The 13,997-nt window shown below is 36.4% G+C and overlaps 2 protein-coding genes across 2 annotated transcripts; both read right to left on the bottom strand.

The window, feature by feature from the left end:
- Positions 1-606: 606 nt before the first annotated feature.
- LOC146735672 (uncharacterized) lies at positions 607-2,723 on the bottom strand. The gene is made up of 5 exons (XM_085505998.1): positions 2,671-2,723; positions 2,418-2,460; positions 1,931-2,273; positions 1,583-1,650; positions 607-629 (listed from the first exon to the last, which is right to left on the bottom strand). Exons 3-5 carry the CDS (start codon positions 2,164-2,166, stop codon positions 607-609), a joined length of 327 nt encoding a protein of 108 aa, XP_085362124.1. The 5' UTR covers positions 2,167-2,273; positions 2,418-2,460; positions 2,671-2,723.
- Positions 2,724-3,138: 415 nt separating this feature from the next.
- On the bottom strand, positions 3,139-9,874 carry LOC146735671 (BMP-binding endothelial regulator protein-like). The gene is made up of 11 exons (XM_085505997.1): positions 9,826-9,874; positions 9,483-9,626; positions 9,238-9,332; positions 8,612-8,777; positions 8,121-8,276; positions 7,190-7,395; positions 6,492-6,599; positions 5,327-5,482; positions 5,075-5,219; positions 4,567-4,746; positions 3,139-3,176 (listed from the first exon to the last, which is right to left on the bottom strand). The coding sequence occupies exons 1-11, from the start codon at positions 9,872-9,874 to the stop codon at positions 3,139-3,141; spliced, it is 1,443 nt and encodes a 480-aa protein (XP_085362123.1).
- Positions 9,875-13,997: the final 4,123 nt, after the last annotated feature.

Below are 13,997 nucleotides of genomic sequence, written 5' to 3'. Positions count from 1 at the left end.
ATGTTTGAATTACAAAAGTTTGAATAATTGTTATTGTAATGCAGAGATATTTTTTGTTTGAAAGTGGCGACTGTTTCGGCTCTTGTATATACAAATGATTTACATTACAGTCGGCCATTGGGGCACATTTGTCATATTAAGACAATCGTGAATTCATACTGTCAAACTCTCAAAGGGCAACATACTTGAATCAAAACTCCAGATACCGGGAAATACAAAAAATGTATTTATCACGGCTCTTTGCAATTCTCACAAAAATTGTTTTACAACAAAAAAATAATTGAAATGTTCGTGTTAAAATTGTATCCATTTTAATTGTGGTGTTTTATATGTTTACAATCATTCTTGCAACTTATTTTCTAATGATTCCAATATATAATTTTAGCAACATAATTAAGGTAGAGATGCAGTTTATTTGGCTTGCTTTTTTAATTGAGTAATCAAATTTTCACAGAATGTTCTTTAGATAGAAATCTATATAAAAAACTAAAAAAAAATACTTTTAATTGAAAATCACAAATAAATTGCATCTCTACTTTAAGCCAACTTAATTGTTTAAAATTTCTGGCATTAATCTCTGAGAATATGATATAAAAATACCCGAGGCTATGCTAATGGTAAACACATGCCTGTATAGATTAAATGTACAATATACAGAAATTCTGTTTATTTGACTTTCAAAACAAATACTGTGTGAATTCATTGTTTCGGTATTTTTAACAGCATGCGTATGCGTTTCTTTCCAGGCAACTCAGACATGTCTGTACTGTGTTAAAAGCGCTGTCTATACATAAAAAGCAAAAGTTGTTACTTGTAGGAATAAAAGTGCCGAGTACATGCGTCTATACCTTGACCTAACAGTTTGTGACTGTTTACTGTATCATCTTGCATAATACTAGTGGTAACTGTATGTAACAGTATTTTGTTATGTGATAATGTACAATTTTATTTATTTATATATATATATATATATATATATGATAGTTCATGTTAGAAAAATCTGATCATTTTCAATTGGAAATTTATCTTTGAGCCTTTGTGTTTTTGTGTTAACCAGGGCGGGGAGGTCGGCCTAAATAACGCTTGTTAGCCCGATGCCAACTAATGCGCAAATCCACGTCTTGGTCTCGTTATCCTAAAATAATGGGTGCCACGTCGTCTTTTAGTCCCTAAACGCTGCTACATTTAGGTTGTTTTGCATGTAATCAAGCCTGCTCTATTATTTGCTTTATCAGCTGATGACAAAATAGCAAATAGCGAGTCTGCATGAACATTCGTAACAATTCTATTCTATGCTGCGCTTGTAATGGTATTCCATATTGAAATACGCATCAAATATATTACACGTATTGCTCGACTATTATGTTTCATGACATAAGGTCATTTGTGTCTCTGACATACAAATATTTCACGCAATGTGCGTTATGAAATACTACCAGTTGCATGATTATATATCATTTGCATCGTTGATGTTTCTCAAACTCGCATTTTTTATAAAGTCTTGCCTATTTAACTGTAATAATAACATGTTGATATCCCCAATCTGCGGTTGTTAATTATTACAAGTGATGATCATACTTACTGAGTTCGCAGATGTATCCTTTTTTATGAGCACAATGAGCGTCGTACCATTTCAGCGAACGCTTCTTCCTGTAGTACAATCAATCACCAAATTAGATTTACATTTGACAATGACTCAAATATCGAATAACATTTCACTATGACCTAATACTATTGTTTTCATTCATTGCGGGATGGAACGAATTAGGTGGGGCCGTATGACTTCGACTTAAAGACAAATGATTATACGAGTCTCAGGTGTTTTTTCCCTAGCTGAACAAAATTTCCTCTTAAGCTGTTTTCAGTGTCTTCGAGACTTCAAATATTTATTGACCTAGAACGAAATTAATAAAAAATGATTTCTACTCACGACAACTGAACACAGTCTTGACCTTTAGGTTTTTTGGGGGGCGACTTGTTGTTTGGTTCACCTTTCCCCCAGTTGCTGAAGCTACCAGTAAAAGAAGTCCCGTCGATCCAGACGAACGAGCCTTCAGTGTCAGTATCGTCCAATCCAATCCAGAAGCCACTTTTGACCTCGTCATCTAGATTATTGAACTGTATATAGTTCGTGACATATGTGTTGGATGTCTCTGTGTTCAGCATTGCTAGTTTACCACCGCGGTCTTTGCAGATACCTCTTGCTTCAAACCAGCTGACTTGGTCCGTATTAACCTGGAAATATCGTGAGCCATCACAAATTGTGTTGGTAACTGTAATAAACACAAGTGAGAAGTATGCACAATTGATTTTAGAATGTTTAACCAGCTCGTATAACTACTTCGGAATCAACAGCCGGTGCTTGAATGCGAATGCAAAGCGATATTGTAATACGAATTCAAACAATATGTACTTACTATTACAACAACACGGAATGTCAATGGGTAATACCTCACCATACTGTGAATCAAAAATTGAAAAAAAATTATAACAATTATAAAATTGTTAGTTGTTTCTGTTTCACATCTTACATGAAATTAGAGGTAGTCTCTACTACTAGTTGTACATAACCCTGGACAATATGCAATACTCGTAGCACGGTTATAATATGTATATTGCCCTGTATAACTTCTACAACTAGTTGTAGTATGATTCTGACGTATACATTACCCTGTATAATTTATCCAGATAATAACAGCCGCAGTCGGCTTTCTCAATGCATGTTCCACCTTCATCTAAGAGGAGACCTTCTTGACAGAAGCAACCCTCAGTACACCGTTCAGTACATGATCCCATCGGATAGGGAATTAAACAAGACGGGGGACAAGATGATCCACAAATCGTATATTCCATACCAGATGGACATTCAATCTCTGTAGCAGATAATTAAAAGTTATCATAAGCTTCACTGAAAAACTACGGTGCAAATAGCCCCAAAACAATAAACAAAAATAAAGACAGCAGACAATGTCAACAAGTATAGAATAAGTACCAAACGCAGTAAAGAAATTATTAATTATTTACTTTTTATATGCACTTTATCTCAAAATCACGTAGACGTAGGATTAATCACAAATATTAATGGTTTGTCGATATGAAACAACATTAACCCTTATCTGGTAAAGTCAATGTAAAAGTTCATGGGGTTGGCATGGTAAAACCATTATTAACTGCAACTGAAGAGTATATAAAGATTTGTTTCCGTAATGTGACATTATGTGGTACTATACTATATAATATAAGGTTACAAATCATAACACGCCGTAACGCCATAAGCGTGCAGTAATTTGACGATATTGTACTGAGTATTTTCATCCTACCATATTAGGAAATTTGAATTCCAAATATTGAACGATTACGCGCGTCCTCTACTAATAAAAACAAACATGGCAGCCCCCAGAGTTTGACCAGTCCCCATACAAAGAAGTTCGCTCAATCTGTTCTAAACGTTTTGTATTTCGGCATTTCCATGATGTATCCTTATGAGGAAAAGCGCATCGGTCGATACTCCCGCAGTACTGTCTTCGTGCATACTTTTCGGTGTTCTCGTACAGGCCTACTAATGCCAAGAAATGAGTTTAACACTCATTTGCATTGGACTTGAAGCATCAACTGGTAAGCAATTTTGATTTAATATTAAAAACAATTTTGATTTAATATTAAAGAATACTTTGACACAATTGACTTACAATTCCCCTCTGTCAACGTCATTTTCTAATTCAACTTCCAAACGCAAAATTTCAAATCCAGTCCTACTTCTCTAGGATTTTCGATTTGTGTCGCAGAGTGATGTCAAGATTGTTTGTTAGAATTCTAATATGGTGGAATAAATTCAAGTCATTAAAATGTTTTGTTATAAAAACATTTTAATCGGTATTAATACTAATGTTTACCCACCTCGGTTCCCGGGGGGGGGGAGTGTCACTCTTTATTAAAACCTTTCACCATGTGCGTTCTTGCTAAAAAAAATAATAGGCCCCTAGGACTGGCAGCACATTGCCAAACCATACCCCCTTATTGCGGACGCACTGTAAATTTAGTACCCCCTAGAGCAGACATATTGAAGAAAAAAAACACCCCCTATTGCAGACATATATTGAGAACATCCTACTCCTATTGCGAGCATTCTCTGCCGTTTTTTTGTTCACTCAAGTGGGGTGTGATCAACTCAAACAAGCTATGGATACCATAGGGCGGTGTATGGGAGTGCTTGTTGCAAGAGAGGGCAGGTGCAGCAACTCTGCGAGTTTATACCTGGGGGCATATTGCAGACATTAGAATTTTAAAGGGGGTCTATTTGCCTCTCGCGCGGGCCCGCTTTAGAAGGTGAAAAACACCCCCTTTCCCCGCTAAATTTGGAACGCACATGGGGTAGTAACGGTATATAGAGTGCCCCCCCCCGGCCTCGGTTAACACGGTTATGGTGGCCTTCAGTTAGAACTGTATGTTAACCTCGGGCGGTGTAAACATGTATACATTGTTGACACGACATTGACCATGTAGTTTTAACAGAACACCTCCACATTCACACAATGTCTATTTTTCAATATTTGATAGTCAACTTACCACATTCTGTTCCTGTCCGCCAGTCCCCAATAGTCAAACCTTTATTCATACATTGCGTTACATAATCTGCCACAACGGCGCATCCTCCAGTCGTATCAGGAAGCGAGAATTCGACATCCATTTCACAAGAGAAGCGGTAATTATCCTGATCAACAGTACCCGCACAACTCGGTATATTGCCTGGAATTGATTACATTATTGGGCATTGGGTGACATGAGCAAGAGTGACATAGTTCCCACAAACCCACATGTTTTAATGGGATTGTACGCCAAAACAAATGTATTCATATGGGGATTTACCCGCAACAGGTATATTAAATCATTTGTTTCTTGGCAGTCAACAAGATTCTAGCTACATGGGATTGTAGGGTGCGATTCCTGTATGAATGGGAAATTCCGCTAAAAGAAGTGCAAGATCAGATTGTAGCCGATAGAGAGAGTAAAAAATTCTACCCCAAAACTTGACATTAAAGCAAAAAGCTAATTAGCATAATGAATTGCAGCATACCTGAATTGAAAAGTGTATTACAAAGTTGTTCAGCTTCTTCAGCTAGACCACGTGGTTTCAATTCGTCATCCACAGAACGCTTATTTGTTGGAGCGCAATTCAAGGCCGCTGCCCAACTATCTCCAAATGTATTAGCGGTTGGTGCCTGTTACAAATCATTTTGACAATGTCACAGTGGGTAAAAGAAAATAGTAAATCCTGCAAAGCTCTATAAAATACAGCAAAGTTTATATTTATTTTGTCATCTCTTACCGGAGTGCCATCGGGCTTTATAAACTCGTCTCCGCCGTTGTCATTAAAATTTCCGCATAGACCGCATACTTTTCCTTTATGTTCATTTGATGCATCAATAAAAAGCGAGGACCATCCGTTCCATCTAATTCTTATTCCGAAACCAGTAGTTACCTCCTATCGATAAAAAGACCAATACAGTAAAACAGACACGTTCTCTAATAGACTGAAAAAAACTTGTGCCTTGACACATATTTTTGCGGTAAAATGATATTGGATTTAGTGTGTACCTAAATAGCATATCCCATGATACGTATTTATAAGAGCTGAATGCAATCGCTCAAAATGGTTGAAAGATTAAAGAATTTTGCAAATCTCGTTATATATCCGATTTTAACTACGTTGGCTGTTATTGAGTCCGTCACATTAAAACAGTCGGTACATAAAACGAAATCACATCCATTTGCGACATATAACTTATTTGTAAATTGTGAATACAATCAGTTCATTTATGCATGCAAGACGTTTGATTCAGAACAGTATTTTATAAAACGAAATCCCACAATGATCAATGTGTGTGCTACTTTTAAAAAAGTCCATTATGCTCGCTTGAGATTTTTGTTTGGAATTGCAAATAATCGTGATATTAATGCATTTTCAATACAAAAATGTCCGTCAGTCAGTCATCTTGAATTGAATCTATTTAATATATTAACTCTGATTAGCAAAACAAAATTAAGTGGACTGACTAATATGTGTAATGTACGTACCATGTTTGAAATAGTCACAATTTGGTTCACTTGTAGTGCATCGATCATGGTAAATGTGGCAGTGAAACGAATATATATGCATGTCTATGACATGATAATGAATTTGTCACGTTTGAGATAGATCGATCAGAGATGTGGCTGTACATTAGCATTCATTAAAAAGAAATGACCATCAGTGGGCTAATCTAAAAGACTAAAATACGTGAAGCAAGGCTACAATATGTGTGTTCAATACATTGAACACTAGACGCTGGCGTCAGACAGTTGTTTCAACATTGTTCAATCTCGAACAAATGCACGTGTAACGTAAGTGTGTGTGTGGGGGGGTGTAGTGACGTATTCAGTTGAGACATGGTCGCGATAAAAGTGCGGACGCACGCGTGTGTGAATTATAATATGGTGGCAATACAACCTACCAAAAAGGTCCCAGCCAGGGTTATTTTCACGAGAGGTGTCACTTCATACGGTGCCAATACAGGGATACCATTCACCTTCACTTGCTTTCCTTGCATCAATAGTAATTCCTAAAATACCACACGATGTATGGTTGTAATAAACGAAACTCGTATTTGTTAATATACTTGGCAATGGTGTGATAAATAATCATATACTTAAAGATTTACCAGCTCCAGGGACACGGCACAATTTTAGCTTGACCAGAGTTGTAGCTAGTCCGTATAGAAGTATTGATAAAATAATTTCTGTTTTTGCCAACATCATAAGCATGGAGCAGTCTCATTAAGTTTTAAACTTTAGTGCTATTTATGTCAATGTTGCACATTGTCACTGTAATATTGTGCAACTATGGTTTATTAATTTTTTTGCTTCATTTAAATTAAGAGAAGTGCATTCATATAAATAAATAAATAAATTAAATAAACAAATACAAATACACAACTATACAGTACTAAAAGAAATCGTGAACTAAAATTTCGGTTAACTGATGGTCCTAGCATAGAATCATAACATAGGGAAAAAAGGTGTTATTGAAGTTGCCTAATTTGTATTTATGAATGAGCTTACGTAGTCAAGGGTCGGGCACCAGACCTCCCAGTGCCAACTTTCAGGGTTGAATTAATCTATATTTAAATCCAATAAAACGCTAATTACATACCCAATTGTCAGACACCACACTGATCTCTTTGACCTTGCTTGCTGTAGCGCCCCATGGTTCATTCTGAGTAGTGATTTTAAGATTGTAAGGTGACTGTGGACAATTGGTATCTAACATAGTGTATTCACATAACCCCATGAAGTGGTAATATAAATTGTCGAAAGAAGTGTAGTGAGGGTCGCCGACAGCACTACACGTGGTTATACCTGTAAATGCAAGAATTATTGAACATTGCTCGATTTGTTATGAGTGTCTATTGGATGTCATCATTTGTCAATAACCTCCCAACCTTATATTGCTCGGTGTGCAAGTGGGATGTCATTTTATCAAACTTGTAACAGTATTGCTCGAGTGTCACTGGGATTTCATGTCAATAATCCTATAGTGTTCTGTGTACCAATGAGATGCCATTTCACCAAACTTATAACACTGTATTACTATGATTGTCACTGGGATGACACTTCGTATATACGTAAATTCGAACTGCGTTTATAGTACAATGAGTGTGGCATGTATTTTGCCTGTAGTGGCGAGGGATTGATCGTGACTTCGACTTCTGTATTCCATGTTTTAATATGTATATGTTTGTTTTTATAATTGATTGAATACATGATGTTCATGAAAAAAAAATCGTTAAAATATGAAATGTGAAAATTATATATGAGGTTACCTGCTGAACAGTCATCTATATACTCCGGACAACAGTCGCCATGTTGTATGCATTGCGAGTCACACCAGCAGTTACGTGACATTATTTTCTTTCCACACATGGTTCCACAAAGCACTGTCGGAGACATAACAAAAGAAAAGTATTGATTGGTCGGCATTTCGTAGTTCCAAATTACACTAGCTCAACAATATATGCTTGTGTATATATATATATGTTTGAATAGGTATTGAGACATATTGAATCTGTTATATATCTACTTACCTTCTTCACAGCAAATAATAACTGGGTCGAGTGGCGTGCCGCCCACCTGAATATGACTGTCCCCATAAGTGCAGCTACGCAAGTTATTTTTGATAGGCGACCGACCGTGTGGAACATCAGCAAATCCATAATCAGCGCTATCCGGGCACTTCCAATCTAGAAAATGAACATTCAGCAATAATCTTTTTTTGGTTTTTGTAAACTGTTAGGTGAAGACAATGGTCACTTTCTTGTCTAGCCTGCAATTCTCAACAAAATAGATTAGATATTTTAAACTATTTAAAGATTGAAAAATGTTATTAAAAATGCGGATTGCATTGAATCCTATCGCGAAAGTTTTTTTTAAAAAAAAAACTTTGATTGGACAGTTTCATTACGAGAAAGGTGTTATGATCAAAATCCAATCAGAGGAGCGGGGTTTGATTAATCGAACGTGTGAGGTAAATAACCGAGTGCACGCTTCAGTATCAAAATTAGGTTGGTTACTTAACCTTCAATCTTGTATACGTCCATAGCCCCACTTGTTCCCAGTCCGGAACGACACCATTTAGATTCCCCCAAGTTATCGTAGTCAGCTGATGTTGCTGCAGCATAACATTTGTCGTTCAAAAACACGAAATAAGTGTATTTTTCATCGTATGCTGCTCTTGCGCAACTCTGGAAAATTAACAATGTTTTCAGTCATTTTTATCATCACGCACCAATTAATCATTGACCAAAAAAAAAACAATATTGTAAAACAATAACTTGAAGTATTGCAAATACATATTTAATTTTCATCCAAACCAACGGATGCCCAACAGATACTTAATGTGGCATACTTATGAATGTTAAATAATAATAAAGTTCCCTCCATTATACGCGGTTTCACCAAAGTGGGACAAATAAAGACACACACAGTTTTCCACATATTTTGAGGCTTTTTTTCTTTTCACAATTCGATGGATTACTCGCATTCACCCGGAAGACAATAAGTTATACCTAATATGGGCTTAGGTTACTATCAATGATCACAATGTGAAAAGGTCGTAGTAATACAAGGGTCACCACGGGTATATGTAAATTACTGATATGTTTATATACCAGACACTAATTTATATTTTTATTCAATGCTCACCCTAACTTGATCATTTGGATCCAGATACATGTTACCATTGCCTTCCAATAGTTTGACATGTGTTGTTTTTTTCCAGCATCCTTCGTGCTTATAATCTATAACAAAGCATATTTATAACACTTTCCATGCAACTTCAGTTATCCGAGTGGTATTCGATGCGCAAAAATAACTACTCTTAGCTGTTATGTGAATGAATCAACTGGTGCGAACTAATTGAATGTTTCATTCATTTATGTAACACTTGCCTATTTCCAACGGACACTCGATTGTCATGCAGCTTCTACTATTCCGACCAGTGCATGGTCCTGTGTTGCACGTTCTTGTTTGGATTCCACGATCACACGTTTCTGAACAATCTGACCATCTACTCCACGCTCCATTAACAATTCCTATTCAGGAAAAATAGAAAATTTCACTTGAATAGTCAATATTTCAGTTTGATAATAATCTATGGTTCGCTCTTTTTAATATCTCATGACATGCACAGCAATTATAAAGGTACTAGCGTTTCTGATTCAATTCTCGTATCCCTTATAATAATACATTCTGTATTATGAAACTGCCATACACCATTGGCCGTATACCTACCTATAGTTGCCAATAAGCACAGCATTCGTAGAAGTTGTACAGAATTCATATTTGACTGAAAAGACACATTATCAAAATAATAATTCCAGTTAAACATAGTAAAAATACGTGTATGTGCATAATGCCCAAGTAAATGATATTTTCATGAAGTTTACCGCATATTATTCTTTCTAATATTGTAATACTATATTTCTTAAACGATTGTGTGGTTGTGGTGACATATAAAATAGTGGGGTGAGGCTTTACTTTTCACAGGTTCAAGTTTTTCAATTTACCCCTCAGGCCTGGACTTGCTTGCAGTCTGCAATCCCTGTCTTCTGATTGGTTGAAAAATATTAGACATGTCAATCTAATATGAAGGCGCTTACCTACACTGATTGCAAGTCTGTTGAGATTTCGCGGTTACGGGATATTCGCGTTCACCCCTCGTTCACGTAATTTATACTTATTTTTCAAAAAAATATCATGGGAATCGCAACAGACTGAAAGCAAGTCTACCTTAGGCCTTAAATTGTGAATGCAATTTTTAAATAGATCTGCCGCCTTAAAACCACATAGTCATGGCGTGGATATGAAAATGCCTTGACGAATAATCGATAAGTATCGTTTGGCCGAATATCTTTAGGCGGTGAACTATCTTTAGGCGGTGACATTACATTTTAGTACCAGGGGTCGCGGATTTCATCGAACGTACATTGCCAACTATCTAAATCAGTTTGTTTGGCAACATATGAAATAGAAAACAAAACACCAAACACGTTGTATTCATTTTACTGAGATTCCAGCTTGTGATCAAATAAATTACATCATTTATATTTGTAATCATCGTGATACAAGATGACAATATTTTCTTGCGCTACACGAATGCGATAATATAATGGGTCAGCTACCCCGGATTAAAATATGGCAACCATTTCTATGTTGAAACTTGCTGTCATGACGTGGTTTACCAAATAACCGTGTTATGATAGGTGAGCATACTAAACAATATGAATTCGGTGAAGACCATAAAAAATAAAAAGCAGTTGCCTACAATTTTAAATCATCTTAGTACGACAATAATCAACGTCGGTTTTGATGACCAAATGGGAAATCACAGTAGTGCAACTCGGTAAAAAAATCATCGCACAACAGTAAAGAATGATGCTATTCATTGGCCAATCACAAGTGTTTTTAGCCGCCGGCGCCGGGTTCAGCCTCCCCTAATTCACGATGTCTAAACTTGCTATGTTATGTTAGAACGCTGTTAACAAGTCTAACACAGGCGTTTATTCATCGAAGTTTCGAGGTTTAAGTCGCGCAAGCACACATCGTTTATAAACGAACATTCTACATTTTTTATAAAAATTGGATCGTTGTTAAGACATATACGGAAGTGGTATGAGGAAAATTAAATTTAATTTGTTTAATTTAACCTTTGGGCAGTAAATTTTGAAACTGTGTAAAAAAGGCAAGTTTTAAATCGCTCTGCCCCAAGACGTGGAGATGACAAATTGATATGCGATTCTCTCAATAGTTTTTAATAAATTGAGGACTGATTAGAAGAATTAGATTAAAGGTCACGTTTTGGAATATCGAGAACTGTATAATGTATCTGGCAGGTATTTTATGAGCATGTTTCTGCAAAAGGGTTGTCATATTGTGCGATGCGTTTCACAAAGTTAAAATAATTTTCAGCACACGGTTTCATTATCTCGAGTTTCCAAAACACGGTACGAAAATAGAATAGGCATGTTTACCCCCCCCCTCCCCACCACCACCACCACCACCATCACCACCACCAATGGAGTACCGGGCATTAAGACCTTGTGTGGAAAATCTATTCACAAAGTATCACTCATTTCCAAATACTTTGGTGAAACCTTGGTTTTGATTAGCTCTCAGGTGATAAAGTCGTCCGCCTGTTTCGTGGGTAATGGATTTGTTATCATTGATCACCCTCGTTAAAGTTTGACGAAAGTCGGTGGGTTCGAAGTCGACGCAAAGCTTTCGGGTGATATCGCCCCATGAATTAGTACAGGGTAAACTACGGAAACCTCTGTATAAATCAGATCCCCTTCCTTTTTATTTTTAAAAATATAGCTTCCGACATACTGTTTGGTGTTCAATTTAGTTTCCAAAACGCGGATTTTTTTATAGTATACTGTTGCGTCTAATCCGCACCTCAAGAAAGTTCTAAAATTAATTTTAAAATTAATTAATTTCATAAAACTCAAATAGTTTCTAAACTAGTTTGTTGATGGAATATTAAGAGCACCTCAAGGAATTAACAAAATACTCACGTTTCGAGTAACCGGGTAGTCGATCCACTCTCCCACTGTGACGAAGTGGTGATATCGCGCAGCGAACACTCATATATAGCAAATTGTGTGATATGTCAGGTCTTAGCAGATGGTAGGGACACTTTAATTTGACGAAACATGTAAATATGTTGAAATAATATAAAGATTCGTGCTTGATTATTTGCTGGTATGGATTGTTTGAAGTTTGTTGAGTAAAACACACAGGCAATGTCGTGACGAGAACGGTTGATCATGTTTACCGACCTATTGTAACCCCCCCCCCCCCCCACTGTAGGCTATCGGTTGCTGGACTGACTTGAATATACTCAGTCTATCGTTATGATATACCACCAAAAAAAAGTTCGGTGTCTTTTAATAAAAGTATGTAGTACTAGTAGTTTAATTTAGCAGCAGGAAGACGGAAAGGTCGACTCCTACCCTGGGTGAGTATGCCACAGACTCAATGGGAAGGCCAATTCCACTGGCCGAGATTCGGCCACTAACGAATGCGACTTTGGGAGAACGTTGGTTAAGGTCCGCAGGTGCTTGTGTTCGACCGAGCCAGGTTGACGTCAGCATAGCGCATTAAACTGCCATTTGATAGGAAGCTGGCCGCACACAGCCCTGTCATGTAGTCCCAAACATGAATATGACTTCTGTGGCAAAAAATGCACTGTGTCAGCCCAAGCACTTGCAATTTGCACATACAAAAAAAAAGTCAGGAGAGACAACAGTGACATTCAATGTCCGGAACTGTCGCCTGGCACAAAAAATTAGTTAAAAAATAAATAAATAAATAAATAATAAACAAAATAAATAAACAAAAAAATAAAAAAATAAAAAGGCTTTAAGACGGAACAGTCAATAAATTTGTAATATTTAAATAAATATACTTTATCACGTGTAGTGTGTTAAATGTCGCTCAAATATATGTTTTCAAATGCTATATAAACAGAAGCTTTGGTCTTATTCTACCCGTAAGACCTGAGCCGAACGAAACGAGCACCCTGCATAGTAATCAATGTCGCGGTTACAGTGGGAGTAAAATAATACTATTTTGATAGTTTGGTTAGTGACTACGCCGGGCAGTTTTTACACGCCGCTCAAGTGCTACTAGTAGTAACGCTGAAACTACATTTATTAAACATCTAATTATGAATCCCGCTAATTGTGTGAACTGTTTTACCTAAAATAAGCTTAGAAATATAAAATTGGAGTTGGTTAATTGTCTCATAAATCATAACTCTGAAAACTGACTTTTCGATCACATAGCAGGCTTCTTTAGATAGTGGACGTCGAATTTGTCAAACTTCAAATTATAACTGCGACAAAAAATCATATTGTAACAATAAGTAATATAGCATGTACTATCATAGGTGAAGCAAAAATATCATGTCATCTGTTTTCAAACCAATACCTTTGTTTATACAACTGGTAAACGACATTTACCTATTTTGTTGGCCAAGATAAATAGTGCCACAACATTGGTATGAAGCAAACATACAGAACATTACTCAACATGACATGTGTGCATCGTATATGTGTGAATTAGTTTACCATTACAATTATCGAATAATACAAACAGTAAAACGAAAGGGCATCGTAAACACAGTTTATAGACATAACATTTTATCTGTGTGAATCGTGAGTATAAAGTATGTGCTCTATCAACTACAGATCACGACTGCTCTATGGAATGACAATACTGCACCCAAACTCCGTGTACAATGAATACTAACATGATACGAAATGCCAAATTAATCCCTTATCACTAAACCACTTAGGATGTATTGCTAATCACGTCACTAAACCAGATAAATGTGTATCCTTGATATTGAGATAGTTTGTACTGGATAATGCACTAAACCTTATTAATGTACTATACAGAAA

Source organism: Saccoglossus kowalevskii, chromosome 12 (assembly GCF_978046115.1).
Source record: "Saccoglossus kowalevskii chromosome 12, keSacKowa6.1, whole genome shotgun sequence".
NCBI classification, from domain to species: Eukaryota; Metazoa; Hemichordata; class Enteropneusta; family Harrimaniidae; genus Saccoglossus; species Saccoglossus kowalevskii.
Note: the sequence above shows the minus strand (reverse complement) of the source record. Positions and strands in the feature narration are given on the sequence as shown.

Excerpts from the sequence above, each read along its gene's own strand:
- LOC146735672 (XM_085505998.1), bottom strand. The coding sequence starts at position 2,166 with ATGCTGAACACAGAGACATCCAACACATATGTCACGAACTATATACAG. Across the intron at positions 1,651-1,930 it reads CAAGACTGTGTTCAGTTGTC|GAAGAAGCGTTCGCTGAAAT; the intron begins GTGAGTAGAAAT and ends ATTGTACTACAG. Across the intron at positions 630-1,582 it reads AGGATACATCTGCGAACTCA|GCATGTGTTTACCATTAGCA; the intron begins GTAAGTATGATC and ends TAATCTATACAG.
- LOC146735671 (XM_085505997.1), bottom strand. The coding sequence starts at position 9,874 with ATGAATTCTGTACAACTTCTACGAATGCTGTGCTTATTGGCAACTATA. Across the intron at positions 9,627-9,825 it reads GTGCTTATTGGCAACTATAG|GAATTGTTAATGGAGCGTGG; the intron begins GTAGGTATACGG and ends TTTCCTGAATAG. Across the intron at positions 4,747-5,074 it reads TAATACACTTTTCAATTCAG|GCAATATACCGAGTTGTGCG; the intron begins GTATGCTGCAAT and ends AATCAATTCCAG.